This window comes from Microcebus murinus, chromosome 3 (assembly GCF_040939455.1).
Source record: "Microcebus murinus isolate Inina chromosome 3, M.murinus_Inina_mat1.0, whole genome shotgun sequence".
Lineage (NCBI taxonomy): Eukaryota > Metazoa > Chordata > Mammalia > Primates > Cheirogaleidae > Microcebus > Microcebus murinus.
This window is the reverse complement of record NC_134106.1, coordinates 85867707-85886900: the sequence shown is the minus strand read 5'-3', so window position 1 is coordinate 85886900 and position 19194 is coordinate 85867707. Positions and strand designations below refer to the sequence as shown.

General features: G+C 40.6%; 1 protein-coding gene across 1 annotated transcript in view; it reads right to left on the bottom strand.

Moving 5' to 3' along the window:
• LIMS1 (LIM zinc finger domain containing 1) overlaps window positions 1-11154 on the bottom strand; it is a 134912-nt gene extending 123758 nt beyond the window's left edge. Inside the window, exon 1 of the mRNA XM_076001079.1 lies at window positions 10992-11154. Coding sequence (XP_075857194.1) covers window positions 10992-11023 — 32 coding nt within the window. The 5' untranslated portion in view covers window positions 11024-11154. The remainder of the gene's footprint in view (window positions 1-10991) is intronic.
• Between the last annotated feature and the right edge of the window lie 8040 nt (window positions 11155-19194).

The following is a 19194-nucleotide window of genomic DNA, read 5'->3' as shown; positions in this document are numbered from 1 at the left end:
ATATTAAGTACCAAAATTGAAGCCACAATAAAAAACTTTCCTTAAAAAAAGTCCTGGACCAGATGGTTTCACACTCAAATTCTACCAGACCTACAAAGAACTGGTACCTATCTTGCAGAAATTATTCCACAATATTGAGAAGTAACGAATCCTCCCCAACACATTTTACAAAGCTAACATTACCCTGATACCAAAGCCAGGAAAGGACTCAACAAAAAAAGAAAAGTACAGACGAATATACCTTATGAATATAGATGCAAAATTCTCAACAAAATCCTAGCTAATTGAATTCAGCTGCTCATCAAAAAAAAAATAATCCATCATAAGTAAGTGTGCTCCATCCCAGAGATGCAGGGATGGTTCAACATACACCAATCTATATATGTAATTCACCACATAAACAGAAGTGAAAACAAAGACCACATTATTCTCTCAACAGATGCAGAAAAAGCATTTGACAAAATTCAGCACCCTTTTATGATAAGAACGCTTAACAAAATAGGCATAGACAGGACTTACCACAAAATGACAAAAGCCATACATGACAAACTCATAGCAAACATCATACTGAATGGGGAAAAATTGAAAGCATTTTCGCTTAGAACTAGAACCAGACAAGGTTGCCCTCTATAACCATGTCTATTCAACATAGTGCTAGAAGTCACAGCCAGAGCAATCAGACAAAAGAAGGAAATCAAGGGAATCCAAATGGGGGAATAAGAGGTCAAACTATCGCTCTTTGCTGATGATATGATCTTATATCTAGAAAACCCCAAAAATTCAGGCAAGAGACTACTGGAATTGATAAATAAGTTCAACAAAGTCTCAGGTTACAAAAATCAACGTACACGAACCAGTGGCATTCAAATACACCAACAGTCAACCTGAGAACCAAATCAAAGACTCAATACCCTTCACAATAGCAACAAAGAAAATAAAGTACCTAGGAATATATTTAACTAAGGAGGTGAAAGACCTCTACTGAGGAAGGAAATAAAGTAGTAGAGGACATAAACAGATGGAAAACCATACCATGCTCACAGATCGGCAGAATCAACATTGTTAAAATGTCTATACTACCCAAAATGATCTACAGATTCAAAGCAATCCCTATTAAAATACCAACATCACTTTTTGCAGATCTATAAAAAATAAATCTATGCTTCATATGGAACCAGAGAAGATCCCATATAGCTAAAGCAACCTTGAGCAAAAAAGAATAAACTGGGAAGCATCAATTTATCAGTCTTCAAGCTATGCTACAAGGCTATAGTAAGCAAAACAGCATTGCACTGGCCAAAGAACAGAGATTTAGATCAATAAGACAGGACTGAGAGCCCAGATATAAAACCATCCTCATATAGCCATCTGATCTTTGACAAAAACATACACTGGGGGAAAGAATCTTTATTCAATAAATGCTGCTGGGAAAATTGGATAGCCACTTGTAGAAGACTGAAACAGGATCTACACCTCTCATCTCTCATAAAAATCAAATTACAATGGGTGACAGATGTAAACCTAAAGCATGAAACTATAAGAATACTGGAAGATAATGTTGGGAAAACTCTAATAGACAATGACCTAGTCAAAGAATTTATGAAGAAGACCCAAAAAACAACCACAGCATCATCAAAAATAAATAAGTGGGACCTGATCAAATTAAAAAGCTTCTGCAAAGCCAAAGAAACTATCACTAGAGTGAACAGACAACCTACAGAATTGGAGAAAATATTTGTATGCTATACATCTGATAAAGGGCTGGTAACTAGAATCTATATAGAACTCAAGAAAATCAACAAGAAAAAATCATACAACCTCATTACAAAGTGGGTAAAGGACATGAACAGAAACTTTTTAAAAGAAGATAGACTAATGGCCAAGAAACATTTGAAAAAATGCTGAACATCTCTAATCATCGGGGAAATGCAAATCAAAACCACAATGATATATCACTTATCTCCATCAGAATGGCCTTTATCAAAAAGTCCCAAAACAACAAATGTTGGCATGGATGCAGAGATAGGAACACTCATAAACTGATGGCAGGACTGCAAACTAGTACAACCTCTATGGAAAGTAGTATGGAGAGACCTCAAAGAACTAAAAGTAGAACTACCATCTGATCCACCAATCCCACTACTGGGCATCTACGTAAAGGGAAAAAAGAGATCCCATTAAAAAGACATCTGCACTAGAATGTTTACAGCAGCACAATTCACAATTGCAAAGATGTGGAAACAACTTAAGTGCTCATCAATACATCAGTGGATTAATAAAATGTAGTATATGTATACCATGGAGTACTACTCGGCCACAACAAACAAAGGTGAACTAACACCTCTCGTGTATTATCCTGGTCGGAGGTGAAGCTCATTCTCCTAAGTGAAATATCACAAGAATGGAAAAACAAGCACCACATATACTCACCATCAAATTGGTACTAACTGATCAACAATTATATGCATCAATGGAACTAACATTCATCGGGTGTCAGGCAGATGGGGGAAGGGGATCCGTATATTCATACCTGATGGGTGCGGTGCGCACTGTCTGGGGGATGGACAGGCTTGCAGCTCTCACTTAGGCAGTGCAAAGACAATTTATGTAACTAAACATTTGTACTCTCATAATTTTCTGACATTAAAAAAAAGTAATACTAGAAAGAAAAAAGAAAAAGGCCTCTGAAAGCTACCTTTGAAAGTTTTGTGAGTTTATTCAAACAGTGTTACAGACACTAAGCAGAGCTAGTTCTGAACTTTTCAATTCACTAACAAATGAGAGAATAAAAGGAGAAATAAAGCCTATTTAAATCCAGTTTGTTTTTCTTTGGACATTTAACAAATTTAATTAACATATTCCTTTAGGCTGGGCACAGTGGCTCACACCTGTAATTCTAGCACTCTGGGAGGCCGAGGTGAGCGGACTGCTTGAGGTCAGGAGTTCGAAACCAGCCTGAGCAAGAGCGAGACCCCGTCTCTACCATAAATAGAAAGAAATTAATTGGCCAACTAATACATATAGAAAAACTTAACCAGGCATGGTGGCGCATGCCTGTAGTCCCAGCTACTCGGAAGGCTGAGGCAGGAGGATTGCTTGAGCCCAGGAGTTTGAGATTGCTGTGAGCTAGGCTGACGCCACGGCACTCACTCTAGCCTGGACAACAAAGCGAGACTCTGTCTCAAAAAAACAAAAAAAAAAAACAAAAACAAATAAAAAAATATATTCCTTTACTTCAAGAGATTATAATTTGGCAGAAAAGATTAGACATATACAAAAACACTATAATACAAAACAGAAATTGGTAACTACCAAAAAAAAAAAAAAAGTCAACATGCTTTGGGAGAACAGAAAAGGCTCTGAATCCCTAATTCCCTAGGATGTGGCAGGGGCCCAGTAAAGCTCCAGGAACTCATTATGTCGTGAGAAAAGGGGCAGTTTGGCCCCAGCTCCCAAGAAAGCACAGAAGAAGAAGATGACCTTCCAGGCCAAGTGAACAGCACGGACAAAGGCACTTAGGTAAGGAAAGCATCATTCTCAGAAAATGGAAGTGGGTTAGAGAAACAGAGCCTAAGGAAGTAGTATGTGACAAGGCTATAAAGATGGGCTGGGCCACATTACAAACAGCCTTAAATTCCAGGCTCTGGAGTTTGGACCTATTTAGCAGGACACAGGAGCTTCTGGTAACATGACCTAAGTTGCTTAGGTAGTAAAATCTGTAACCAACATGAATAATATAACAGTTAAATTACAATATTCTCAAGAGCAGGGACCATTCATTGTCTTATTTTTCTTTTGAATCCCCTCAGGTATACCTGCATTGTGCCTTGAACATAAAAAAAAAAAAAAATTCTGTTGAATCTACCGCGTTGGGAAGGAAGAACAGCCGGCTGTGGCAGAAGCTGTAACTGCCCACTCAATGTCCATTCTCCCTGCCCTCCTTACTATGTCAGTATGGCAAATTTTATACGGGTCAGCAATGTACCCAGCTTTAAAGATAAACAAACACAAAGCAACAACTATATTTCCCAATGAGAAATAAATTTACAATCTGTTTAAGCAGTTGGCAACATTCGTCACTTAACTGATACATCAGTAATGAAGCCTGTCAACAGGAAGTCATCACTCAGACTGCACCATGTGGGAACAGTGGACATGGGTAGGTGACAAGACTTAGGTCTCTGGGGTGGAAAAATTACAAATACCAGCACATGTGGCTAGGAATACCACATGCCCAAGAACATAATTCACAAAAGGAATCCAGCTGAAAGAGAGTGACATCCACGATCCTTGTAATAGAATAATTCTGAGGCAATATTTCATATTTCATTCAAACATTTCCAGAATTCCTATGTTAACAGGGCTCAGATATACCTGACAAGTTCTTAGTCCTCAAGGCAATTATAATATAGCACAGATAGAAAGATAAAATATTTATATATAAGCTTAAACAATGCAATGTAAATAAAGTAAGAGAACAAACTAGTATAGCACAGTAGATGGGACCCCACAATACATCCAAAGCTGGGCTCTATTCGAAATCCTACTCTTAACTCATTCTATGGCCCTGAATAAAATAGTTTACGTCTCTAGGCAATTCCTGCCCTATAAAATAAAGGAACAGTTTAGTGGGTTACTGTAGTGGACCCACTAAAGTGTTTAAGTGCATTAATTTAGTAGGTTCCAACTTTTTCACATATAAAGACATTTTCTAAATGTTACATTTTCTTACATCTTTTACCATAATTGTCTTTTTAGCATGTTAACAGATAAAGCATGCACTAAAAAAAATGCTAGCACCAATTCCATAACCTCTTTTTTTTTTTTTTTTTTTTTTTGAGATAGAGTCTCGCTTTGTTGCCTGGGCTATATAGTGAGTGCCATGGCGTCAGCCTAGCTCACAGCAACTTCAAACTCCTGGGCTCAAGCAATCCTGCTGCCTCAGCCTCCAAAGTAGCTGGGACTACAGGCATGCGCCACCATGCCCAGCTCATTTTTTATATATATATATATTAGTTGGCCAATTAATTTCTTTCTATTTATAGTAGAGACGAGGTCTCGCTCTTGCTCAGGCTGGTTTCGAACTCCTGACCTCGAGCAATCCGCCCGCCTCAGCCTCCCAGAGAGCTAGGATTACAGGCGTGAGCCACCACGCCCGGCCTATAACCTCTTTTTAAAAGAATTGGTACATTAATAACATTTAGATGAAAAACAGGAACACAGAAAAAAACAGTTTGTTCCATTCAAGTGTTTAATATGAGCATGGATTTTTCCAGCCATGTGGATTAACACTACAGTCCATGAGGCATTAGATGTGCATTCTCTCAAGTCTTTCCCAGCCTTAACACTGTTATCTTACATTACCTTGAAAGATTTTCACAACCAGGGTGGAAATGATATTGATAAGAAAGGAGTGAAAAAGAAAGGATGGATTTAAGAGAAAATTCTCGGTAAGAACTCATCAAGGAAGCTAATATAGGGAGTGAAGGAGAGGAAAAAAGTAATGTCCTTTGTTAAGGACATTAACAGAAGAAGTTGTAAGTCTGGAGGAAAGAACTGGAGTGGTCAGAAACTATGTAACTGAGCATCTATTACATTCTTGGCATGATGTTAAATGTTTTAAAAATCAGTACATATGCACAACTAAAAAAATTAAAATTGTACAAAAAGCTATACAATAAAAATTTTTCCTCTCATCCTAGATTCCTAGACTCCCTTTCTAGACACAATTATTTATCATTTCATCTGTACCCTTTCAGAAATATTTGTATTTGCCTTAATATTTAATTCTGACAACAACCTCTGAGATATGTGGGATTACTTTAGAAATTAAGAAAGTGAGGCTTAATGAGGTTGCGCCACAAAGGAACAGAGCTGGAATTAGAACATAGGCCCCAACCATCCATGCTCATAAGACTCTACACTCAGGAATCTCCTACAAAAACTGACAGAGATGTTCAAAGTGTTTGTAATAACAAAAAACTGGAACCCAAACATCCATCAGTCAAAGACTGGTTATATGAATCATACCACAAATATACTGTGAAATAGTATACAGCCATCAAAACTAAGGTTAAGGCCGGGCGCTGTGGCTCACGCCTGTAATCCTAGCTCTTGGGAGGCCGAGGCGGGCGGATTGCTCAAGGTCAGGAGTTCAAAACCAGCCTGAGCAAGAGCGAGACCCCGTCTCTACTATAAACAGAAAGAAATTAATTGGCCAACTGATATATATATATAAAAAAAATTAGCCGGGCATAGTGGCACATGCCTATAGTCCCAGCTACTCGGGAGGCTGAGGCAGAAGGATCACTCGAGCCCAGGAGTTTGAGGTTGCTGTGAGCTAGGCTGACGCCACGGCACTCACTCTAGCCTGGACAACAAAGTGAGACTCTGTCTCAAAAAAATAAATAAATAAATAAATAAATAAAAAAAAACTAAGGTTAAAAAACATAAAGTAAACCCAGATATGCCACACTGGAAAACCATTAAGATAGCTTGTTGAGTTAAAAAAACAATTGCAAGAAATGAGGAGTTTAGTGTTTAACAGACACAGAGTTTCAGTTTGAGAAGATGAAAAAGTTCCAGATACGGAAGGTAGTGATGGTTGCACAGCAATGTGAATGGACTTAATGCCACAGAACTGTACACATAAAAATGGTTTAATGGTAAATTTTGTTATGTATATTTTATGATTTTATAAAAATCTTCAAAAACAGCAATTACAGAACACTATGACTATGATTTCACTTTTGTATAAAGAGAATGTACGCATGTGTAAACATTTTTCTTTCTTTTTGAGAGACAGTCTTGCTCTGTTGCTGTGGACACAAGCAATCCTCTTGCCTTGGCCTCCCAAGTAGCTGGGACTAGAGGCGCGTGCCACCACACCTGGTTAATTTTTCTACTTTTAGTAGAGAGGGGGTCTCACTCTTGCTCAGGCTGGTCTCAAACTCCTGAGCTCAGGCAATCCTCCCACCTCGGCCTCCCAGAGTGCTAGAATTACAGGCATGAGCCACCCTGCCCAATCAGTAAACATTTTTTGTGTGTTTTGTCCTTTATCTTACCTGACCTTCAAACTTCCTGGAAAGGCTCCCGACTACTGGAAGTACAGATGCTGAGTCCCAAGTCTCCCACCGCCAGGCACGTGCTGCCAGCATTCAAACTAACTCCTAGCACCCTGTCTCCTACCTCTCACAGAACGCAATATCCAGGGCTTGCTTTATCCACAGCTTCCCCAGCCCTACGCTAAATGTCACTGCAGACTCATCAGGCTCCAAAACGTGCTCCAACACGAAAAAAGATGCAGGAAAATGCTTCGTTCCCCCACTCTTCTCCTTGCAGTAAGCTATAGTGTAGAAAAGTCTGATGGGATCAAATAAAAGAGATAAGATGATGTTGAGAAGAGGGAGAACGCAAGCTCCGCTGCTAGAGAATGCACAGTATATAGCAACAGATAGTGCAGCTTTTGCTTCTCAAGTACCTTAAGATTGAAATTTTTGGAAGACATTGTGGCTATTGCCACAAGCAATAATGTAGACGAGCAAGTAATGCAGATGAGATCCCTGTTTGTGGGAAACCACAGCTTTAAAGCATAGTTACAACAACTGTAAAATAGACAAATGGTTTGAGATGTTTTTCCTTCTATTTAAGTGTAAACCTAGGTAAGAACATGACCTATGCTGAAGTTTATGTAAATGATTATCTGGACAAACACAGCATCACTGAAAATAGAGAGCAGTAAAGCTCTGCTCTCTGTATTACCAATCTGTTGAAGGTGTGGAGGTTTCTCTGACCCAGTGGAGGAGCTCTAAAGCTCCCTCTCTAGAAGGAAAGGCAAGCTCACTCACTGTACCCACCTTGAGCAAGAGAAAGTGCTGCCTAGGAAATGGGTCAAGGGGCTACCACAAAGGGCAAGGATGGGAATGAAAAAATAAAATCAAGACACCACAATCCTGATAGATAGTTTTGTCTAAGCCTGCAGGAAACAGAACAACCAGAAATGAAGTTACCTTTTCTGCCACCAAATTTTCATTAGCTTTCTTGAAAATCAAGAGCTTAGTTTCCTCACCAAACAAGCAGGCAAAGAGCACTGAAGTTTTCTGAGAACATTCACTCTCATGACATTCATTCTCATGACTTTTCATAATGGCACCGGCCATCACCAGATCAGGGAAAACGATAAGGGCAGAAAGTTGCTTTTTCTATAATGGTTGGTTCTTCAAGTCTTGGTTAAGTCCTACTAAGACTCCCCAGCAACAGAAAGCACATACTACAACAAGCAATCAAGAAATACTTTAAAAAGAAGTCTTTGTATATACTCCTCTTGAAATATCCCCAATACCTGCACATGCCTTGCCATTTAGGATTATGTCTTAAACAATGGTTCTCAAAATGTGGTCAGTGGGATCAAAACTATTTTCATAATAATATTAACATATTCCCAAGAAACTGCTGTAGCCTTTTGCACTGTGTTGACACACTGATAGTACAAAAACAACAGTGGGTACAACTCCCAGCCTCTTACCAATACTCAAGGCAGTGGTAGTATAACCAAATTCTCTTCACCTCCACAAACTCACAGAAAGGAATGCCATTCCACCTTTAAGTGTCCTTGATTAAACGGTACAGCCACTCTGGAAAATCTGACAGTTTCTTAAAAAGGTAAACATGCAATTACTGTACAACCTGGCAATTGCACACTCTTGGACATTTATTCCCTAGAATGAAAAACTTACGTTCACATAAAAACCTGTCTATTGGCCAAACATGGTGGCTGAGACCTATAATCCCAGCACCATAGGAGGCTAAGGCAAGAACATTGCTTGAGGCCAGCCTGGGCAACAGACCTCATATTTACAAAAAATAGAAAAATAAAAAAAATCAAGCAGGCAAAGTGGCACATGCCTATAGGCCTAGCTACTCCAAAGGCTGAAGCAGGAGGATAGCTTAAGCCCAGGAGTTGGAGGTTACAGTGAGCTATGTTGAAAATAAAAAATAAAATAAAATAAAATACCTCTCTATAAATGTTCATAGTAGCTTTATTCTCAATAGCTCAAGACTGGAAATAGCCCATATGTCCCTCAACAGGTGAACAGTTCATCAAACTGGTACACCCATACCATGGAGTACTACTCAACAACAAAAATAAACTATGATAACGTGACAAAGATTATATGACTTCACTTATATGAGGTATTCAAGGTAGTCAAAATCATAAAGACAAAAGGTAGAATAACAAATGCCAGGGGCAAGGGGGAGGAGGGAATGAGGAGTTATTGTTTAATGGGTACAGAGTTTCAGTCTTGCAAGACAAAAAGAGTTCTGAAGATGTATGATGGTATGGTTGCACATCACTTTGAATGTACTTAATATCAGCCCCCCAAAGTAAGAGATTGCTAATGGCAAATTGGGAATTGGAAGGGGATGGGATCTGGGAAGGATACTGGATCAAAAAGTGGTTGGATGGCCTTAAGAAAATCCACTATACCCTTTACTTAAATTGCACATCCATTAGTCTTTATATCTCACATATACTTCAAATTTTATATCAACTTAATAGCCAATACGTTTTTAAAAAAAGAAAACAGTGTCCATGGTAAAGCGGTACAAATTATCAATGTTATTAAATTTTATCCCTTGACCATTTTTACTTTTGACAAAATGGCAATTATGCATAAAGCACTTCTGTAGCAAATTGGTTGTCTCAAGGAAAAGCATGAATATGATTGAGAAGATGAGCTGAATCAAGTGCCTGTTTTACGAAATACCATTTTTACTGGAAAGAACTGATGGTCTATGGTTATACAGACTTGTATTTGGCAGACATTACCTTGAAACTGAACAAAGTGAGCCTGTCACTTTGAGGGAAACAACTTACAATATTTTGTTGCCAATGAAAAAAACTAAGTTTTTAACTGAAAATGAGAACGTTGGAAAATTGCTATCATATCCATGGCCTTTAATTTGACAGCTTCCTCTACTTAAAGCCTTTTCTAATCAAATCAGTGGTGATGTTAACGGATGTTATTTAGTGCTATTAATGAAATGCGTCAGCATTTGGGATATGCCTACTCAGTGAGTCAATATTTTCCAAATGACAGACATATGATGCTACAGTGGGTAACAGGTCCATTCAAACTTCAAGACAAACCAAGAAATTTTAATGCAACAGTGTGAAAAAGCAGTAATAATGGCTTCAGATTCCACATCCAAACTAACCTTTAAGAAACTATTACTTAAGCAGTTTCGGTGTAGTAACAAATACCCACAATTATGTGGGAAATCTATTAAAATATTTCTTTTTCCAACTACACATTTGTGTAAGACCAGAGTTTCTTCAAAGAGTTCTATCAGAACATATGGCAACAGACAATGCAGATAATACAGTTATCTTCTACTTAGCCAAGATAAGAGATTTGCAAAATGTAAAATAATGCCGTAAGTCCCACTAAGTTTTTTGTTTTAGGAAAATGCTACATTTCATTAAAAAATGTGACACATTATGTTAACATGTCGTGGATTTATTCGACGAATTGATGAATATTGTAGATGTCTCGGTTTTCATTCCTAATACAGTAAAACGTCTCTGGACACCGCCAACACAAGCCCAAGCTCTTTCAGGTCCTCTATTTTTAAGAGGCGTCCTAAGATCCAAACGTCTGAGACCCGCTGATCTGTGTCAGACCCCACCTGCGGGAACGCACACTGTGAACTCAGCAAATGTGCATTTGTCGTTAGGAACTCCGCGAGCCCCGCAACTGCACGTCCCGCAGCGCCGGGCGGCATCCGACACGGCACACGCGCGCAGCGGCGGCTCCCGCGGGGTCTGCAGGCCCGCCCGGCCCGGCCAGCGCGGGGCTCGGCCGCGAGGCGGCGGGGGGCGGGGACGCCCTGCAGCGCGCCCGCCCGCCCGCCCGCGCCAGGCCCGGCCAGAAGGCCCGCGGGGAGCCGCCGCGCCGACGTGGCGGGCGCCGGCGGGGCGCGGCCCGTACCTGTTGGTCATCCCGGTCGCCACGCCCAGCATCGCTCCGCAGTCGGACGCCGCCGTTTGTCACCACCGGGGCTCCCGGCGCCGCTGCAGCCGCGTCCTCCTCCCTTGCCGCCGCGGCCGGCTTCAGGCGGGCCCAGAGCAGGAAGGAGAGGCGGGCCAGGGGCGGGGAGGCGGCCGCAGCCTCCCGCCCGCGGTCGGTAAATGGCTGGACGGGCGCGCGGGGACGCGCGAGGGGCGGGGCGGGGCGAGACGGGGGGCTGGGGGACGGGGACGCGCGCGGGGCGGGGCGAGGCGAGTCGGGGGCGGGGGCGGGGCGAGCCCGGGGTGGGGCGGGGCGAGGGGTCAGGGGCGGAGCGAGACGGGGCGGGGGGCGGGGCGAGACGGGGCAGGGGGCGGGGCCGGTCTGCGGAAAGCCCCGCCTCCGAGGAAGGACCTCTCCCCCAGCAGCGCGCCCGCGCCTTAGCCCGGGCAGGCGGGCACAAAGGCCTGCGGGTGGCGGGGCTTCTTCGGGAGCCCCCAGCGTCAGGGTTGGCGCGACTGGCTCCTGCCACCCCTTGAAGGTGACGGGTGGAGGGTGCGGGCCGGGCTGTCCTTGCCGCGACCCCCCTCTGATTCCCCGGCGTGGACCGCGCGGTTGTGGCAACAGGCCCACGGGCGCAGGGCGCGGGGGCTCCGCGGGCTTCCCCGCATCCTGGTGAGGGGCCGGGGAGAGTCCGTGGGAAAGGGTTGTCAAGCAAGCCAGACTTGCTGGCGGGGAGAGCTCCTCTGGACTGGTCACCACTGAATCGCTGCGCTCTCTGCGGAGCCTGGGGTGCTGCTCAATAGGATTTTCACTTTGCTTAGTATTGTAGGTTGTGAGTTGGGCAATGTGAACCTTCCCTTGAGAGACCCAGTCTTGCCTCTATGTCCTTTCCTTCCTTGCGTGCTTTCATTCTCTTCGCCCATTCCATCTATCCAAACCTGAAATCTGCCAAGGATCTAATACAGGTAACATAGGTTATTTACCCTGGGCACAAATGATCTCTCTCAGGGTATATGATTTTGTGACTGTAATAACTACTCTCTAATTAATCATAGAAAGAAAACTTGTCTCCTGCCAGTCTAGGCATGTGGGAGAGAAACACTGGATCTGTTTGACACCCTCATATTACATTCTGGTACCAAAATAAAAGCAAATATTTAAATGTTCAAATAAAGGGAGCAGTTGTAAAAATACCAGAAGAAAACATGGAAGAAAAAAAATTGAGGCCGGGCGCGGTGGCTCACGCTTGTAATCCTAGCACTCTGGGAGGCCGAGGCGGGCGGATTGCTCAAGGTCAGGAGTTCAAAACCAGCCTGAGTGAGACCCCGTCTCTACTATAAAAATAGAAAGAAATTAATTGGCCAACTAATATATATATATAAAAAATTAGCCGGGCATGGTGGCTCATGCCTGTAGTCCCAGCAACTCGGGAGGCTGAGGCAGTAGGATTGCTTAAGCCCAGGAGTTTGAGGTTGCTGTGAGCTAGGCTGACGCCACGGCACTCACTCTAGCCTAGGCAAGAAAGTGAGACTCTGTCTCAAAAAAAAAAAAAAAAAAAAAAATTGAGGTTGGAGTGGCAAGAGACTTTCCAAATAGGGTATAAATCATAAAATTAAAGGTTGATAAATGTAACCAAATAAAATGTAAAATTTCTACATAGCAAACAAACCCCAACTGAGAAAAGTATTTGTAAGATATATGACAAAAAGGTCTAATTTCCTTATTACAAAAAGATATCAGTGCGAAAATGCTCTACAACTCAGAGGAAAACAGACAAGGGATAGAAACAGGTTTCCACAGAAAGATATACATAATAAATGATTTTTAAGAGTAGAAGGCATCCAGTATCATAAATATAATAATAAAATACTATTCTTCACACATGCGAAGATTCAAAGCTTGACAATATAGTGTTTTGATGAGGATCCAGGGAAACAGGTGCCTTGATTTACTGTTGGTGAGACTATAATACATCCATGCAATTTTTGTAAAGGACAAGTGGGCAATATCTATGAATGAGAAATTCAGCTCTACTTTGACTCAGAATATCCACATTTTGGAATTTATCTTACAGATGTATCCTTCTGTGTGCACCAAAATAATATGACTGAGATTTACTTTAAAATGATATGTGGGAACCTGGTGCAGTGGGGCTCATGCCTGTAAACCTGGCACTTTGAGAGGTTGAGGTGAGAGGATCACTTAGGGGCAGGAGTTTGAGGCCAACTTGAGCAACACAGTGAGACCCCATCTCTACAAAACGGTTTAAAATTAGCAGGGTGTGGAGTGCTTGTAGTCGGACCTACTCGGAGGCTGAGGCAGGAGGAGGGCTTGAGACCAGGAGTTTGAGGTTGCAGGGAGCTATGATGACGCCGCTGCACTTTGCCCAGGGTGACAGAGCGAGACCCTGTCTCAAAATAAAATTAAATTAACATTAAATGTGGGGGTAGGGGATGTGAGTAGGAGTATCAGTGAAACAAGATTGGGCCATAGGTTGATAATTGTTGAAACTGCCTCATAGGCACATGGTATTCTTTGGGGTTTTTCTTGTTTGTTGATTTGGTTTTTGTTTTGTTTTGTTTTGTTTTGTTTTGAGAAAGAGTCTCACTCTTTCGCGCTGGGTAGAGCGCAGTGGCATCATCATAGCTCAGTGCAACTTCAGACTCCTGGGCTGAAGCGATCCTTTATTATTCCTTGTATTAGAGTGTCTACTTTAGTGTATGTAATAAAAAGATTTTTAAATGGAAAACAGAAGATTGTATAAGGAGAGTCATTGCAGTTTTATTTTTAAGAGCAACTGAGAAAGTTTATTTAGCCAGGACATTGAATTAAATAAATTATGGTTTCTACATATAAAACTGTGCAGCAATTAAGAAAATAATAAGAGGCTGGGCGCTGTGGCTCACACCTGTAATCCTAGCACTCTGGGAGGCCAAGGCGAGCGGATAGTTTGAGCTCAGGAGTTCGAGACCACAAGAGCAAGAGCCCATCTCTACTAAAAATAGAAAGAAATTAGCTGGACAACTAAAAATATAGAAAAAATTAGCTGGGCATGGTGGTGCATACCTGTAGTCCCAGCTACTCGGGAGACTGAGGCAGGAGGATCGCTTGAGCCCAGGAGTTTGAGGTTACTGTGAGCTAGGCTGAGGCCACAGCACTCTAGCCCAGACAACAGAGCAAGACTCTGTCTCAAAAAAAAAAAAAAAAGACCAAAAAAAAATAATAAGAATGGCTAACAAGCATATGAAAAAATGGTCAACATCACTAATTATCAGGAAAATGCAAATCAAAATCACAATGAGATATCACCACACATTAGGGTGGCCACTATCAAAAAAACGGAACATAAGTGTTAACAAGGATGTGAAGAAATTGAAACCTTGTGCACTGGTGGTGGGAATGTAAAATGATGCAGTAGCTGTGGAAAACCGTACGGCAGTTCTTCAAAAAATTAAAAGTAGAATTACCATATGATCCAGCAGTCCCACTTCTGGGTATATATCCAAAAGAATTGAAAGCAGGCTCTCAAGATATTTGTACACCCATGTTCATAACAGCATTATTCACAGTAGAAACTGAAAGTGCTCTAAGACCACCTCCCTCCCTAGATAACTATTATTTATTGGTTGGTATATGTTTTTATACTTTTTTATTCATATGCAAACATGTATTTTATATATAAACATTTTTCTTTGTCTTTAATAAAAATTATATTTGAAAGGGACTACAAACTGAAGGATTATGCAATATGGTGATTGTATAGGATAAGTTAAAATTTTTGTGTACAGCGAGTGATTTACAACTAGGTTAAAGATGTTAAAATATTAACAGTAGTTGTATTTTGTTTGAGGAACAATCTATATGATATATTTTTCTACATTCCTCTGTTGTGTTCATTTTTAGAGAAAAACACCAAAACATTTATAGACAATTATAAGTCTTAATCTTTTATCTTCCAATAATTCTTCTTCCAACTTCTTTTTGAATAAGTTAATTTATTGGCATATATATGCCAAATGTTCCCTTTTATTAAGGTGAAGTAAAAGATTAATTACTGGATCAAAATTGCTTGGTATGGTAGTTATTATGCTTGTATTTTGCTTGTTTTTCTTTTTTATTATGCTTGTTTTTCTTCACCATGGCTCACTTCCAACATGCTATATAGTTTATTATTAGCTAATCTTGCTGTCCTTTCAGGATACTTGGCAAACAACTGCAGCTACCTCCTGGTTCCTAATTGGTGGCTTTAAAGTAGTAATGCATTGTGGACTTAGTTACCCTGTCTGTGGAATGTGCTGTCAGGGTGAGTCTGCTTCTGTGGTTGACTCATGTCAATCACAAAGAAAACTTGGAAAAAATATTGTGTATTGATCTTGAATGCAAAATTTAATTTCTTACTGCTCAAATTTCTAAAGAATTTCTCAGATTGAAAACACAGATGTCTCTATGACTGTTTCATTTATGAGTAAAGCTCTCATTACCCAGTTTTCAAAAATAAAATTTGGTATAATATATATATACTTGCATACATACAGTTACCCCAAAAAAGAACACAAAATATTGGAAATATTTTCAAAGTTGTATTCACAAAAAACATTTACTTAATATGGTTTCTCTTATTTTCCATCTCCATTAATTTCTAATAGGTGAGTACATAATAAGAGGGCAGGGGAAAGAGCATTTTCCTGCCCCCAAATAATAGACTAGTTAGATAACTCTCTCTTCCCTACATCTTCAGCACTAATTGATTTTTAATATTTTTTCATCTCTTTTCTGTTTACATAGCAGAAAAGTTATACTGTAAAGTGAGAGTATTATATACTAGTTGAAAGTGAAGTCTTGAAGTCAAGTTGACCTGGGTTCAAACCCCCTACTGAGTGCCTTTTATGCATCACTGTCTGCATTCAGTACATATTCTACATAGGTTTTGATCTTTAGAAATGATTTACTGTCTCCTTGAAGTATACACAGCATTGTCATTCTTTACCTTTCATATGTTTGCTCCATAGGATCCTTACGATCTTGATATTCACCTTGTATGTAATACTTGTCATAGAGGAACGGATAGGTGTGGTTCTGAGAAGCATTCTTGGGGCCAAAACAGAGCTTCTCTGAACCCTGAGGAGCTTTGTAATGCTGACTGCCACTGCCCCTCATTCTTCCAATCATGGGTCCCAGGCATCAGTGGATAAGTTTCCAAGGTTTGTACCTAGTAAGTCTCTCTTGGCAATGGCCCCCATTGCTCAGCATGCTGGTAAGAGAAAATATTGTGCAAGATGTCACAAGGCAAAGGAAGATCTCGCTTCTATAAATGTTCCTAACATTTTTCTTCTTTGAGCTGTACATGAATGATCCCATCACCCACTCCCACAAAGTCACACGACATAAGATCAATAAAGTCTCATAAGAATCCACTCTGACTACACTATATCCCTGTGATTTTTATCCCACTATCCCGCTACTGTGAAAGGGGCTGGTTACATTAATAATGAGTGATATGTATACATGTACTATACATATAGAAAAACACTGGCAGGAATATGCCAAAGTGCTAATGACTTTTCTGAGAGACCTTTACACCTTTTTGTAATTTTTAACTTTAGGGGGAAGTTGGATTAATCATAATTCTTAATTCATGACCTTCTTTTATCACTGGTCCATGAATGGCTCACTTTTAGTTAACTGTTTTGTTCTGCTAGGCAGTTGATTATTATTCTTATGTAATAAGAACTCGTAGAAATACCACTCAAAGTAAAGCTAGGTCCTTCACAGCAACATACATAAATATATGGTCACCCACTGCGACTATCCCCCTGCCTCTCTATCCAAGCATCTGTCACCCCAAATTCTTTGTTTATCATTTCCTTGCTTTTCTTTTTGTAGTTGACCCTTGAACAACACAGGTTTGAACTGCGTGGGTCTACTTATATGCAAATTTTTTTCAATAATAATTACCCAAGTGTGCCTGCCTCTCCTTCCACCTCCTCCACCTCTTCTGCCTCCGCCACCCCTGGGACATCCTCTACCTCCTCCTCCTCAGCCTGTTCAATGGGAAGACAACAAGGATGAAGACCTTTATGATGGTTCACTTCCACTTTATGAACAGTGAATATATTTTCTCTTCCTTATGATTCTTAATAACACTTCCTATTCTCTACCTTACTTTGTTGTAAGAATACAGTATTAATACATATAACATATAAAATATGTGTTATTTGACTGTTTATGTTATTGGTAAGGCTTCCAGTGAACAGTAGGCTATTAGTAGCTAAGTTTTGGGGGAGTCAAAAGTTATGCATGGGCCGGGCGCGGTGGCTCACGCCTGTAATCCTAGCTCTCTGGGAGGCCGAGGCGGGTGGATTGCTCAAGGTCAGGAGTTCAAAACCAGCCTGAGCAAGAGCGAGACCCCGTCTCTACTATAAATAGAAAGAAACTAATGGGCCAACTGATATATATATAAAAAAAATTAGCCGGGCATGGTGGCGCATGCCTGTAGTCCCAGCTACTCGGGAGGCTGAGACAGAAGGATCACTCGAGCCCAGGAGTTTGAGGTTGCTGTGAGCTAGGCTGACGCCACGGCACTCACACTAGCCTGGGCAACAAAGTGAGACTCTGTCTCAAAAAAAAAAAAAAAAGTTATGCATGGATATTTGACTGCATGAGAGATCAGTGCCCCTAACACCTGCATTGTTCAGAGGTCAACTGTATATAGTTTTATTGTATCTATGTATTCTTGAATATATATATATATACACACATATTTGCAAGCAAGGTGTGTGTATGTGTGCATATATATATGTATATATATATATATATAAACATATAGGACGGGCGTGGTGACTCACGCCTATAATCCTAGCTCTCTGGGAGGCCAAGGCGGGAGGATGGCTCAAGGTCAGGATTTCGAAACCAGCCTGAACAAGAGCGTCTCTACTATAAATAGAAATAAATTAATTGGCCAACTAATATATATATAGAAAAAAATAGCCAGGCATGGTGGCACATGCCTGTAGTCCCAGCTACTTGGGAGGCTGAGGCAGTAGGATTGCTTGAGCCCAGGAGTTTGAGGTTGCTGTGAGCCAAGCTGACACCACAGCACTCACTCTAGCCTGGACAACAAAGTGAGACTCTGTCTCAAAAAAAAAAAAAACAAAAAAACCCATATAATTTTAGTTTGGCTTAATTTTATAAAAAAGGATATATATTATATATATGCATATAATATATAAAATCTGCTAAAACTTACTTTTTCAGTTGCTATTATATTGCTAGGATTTTTTTGGTATTCTATGTTGCTATGATTAATTTGTTTGACTACAATGTAAATATACCACAATTTTTAACCATTCTCCTATTGGTGGGCATTTGAATTGTTTCTAGATTTTTGCTATTATGAATAGTTCTCCTGAGAACATCTTGAACACGTTTCCTGTTGTATATAAGTATGAATCTCTATCATATATGTATATATATATATCTTGTGGTAAACAAAGAAATAAAGCCAAACAGTTTCTAAAGTTTTGCACCAGATTACACTCCTACCAGCAAAATATGAGATCTTGCGTGTATGCACCCTCTCCAACTCTTGGTGGTGTCTCCTTTCCTTTTGCCAATCAGCTGGACATAAAATATACAACTGAGTTTCCAGATCAGTAATGACGTTGACTATCTCTACATGTATTTTTGAGCTTTATGTGTTTCATTTCTGTGATGAATCTGCTCATGTCTTTTGCCTACATTTTATTGGATTGTTTGTGTTTTTGTTATTGATCTGAAAGAGATCTTTTTATTCTTTTTTTCATTTTTTTTTTTTTTGAGACAGAGTCTCACTCTGTCACCCAGGCTAGAGTGCTGTGGCGTCAGCCTAGCTCACAGCAACCTCAAATTCCTGGGCTCAAGCAATCCTACTGCCTCAGCCTCCTGAGTAGCTGGGACTACAGGCATGCACCACCATGCCCGGCTAATTTTTTCTAGATATTTTTAATTGGCCAATTAATTTCTTTCTATTTTTAGTAGAGATGGGGTCTTTCTCTTGCTCAGGCTGGTTTCAAACTCCTGACCTTGAACGATCCTCCCGCCTCAGCCTCCCAGAGTGCTAGGATTACACGCGTGAGCCACCACACCCGGCCTATATTCTTGATATTATACTTTTATCAGTTATGTTTATTGTTAATATTTTCTT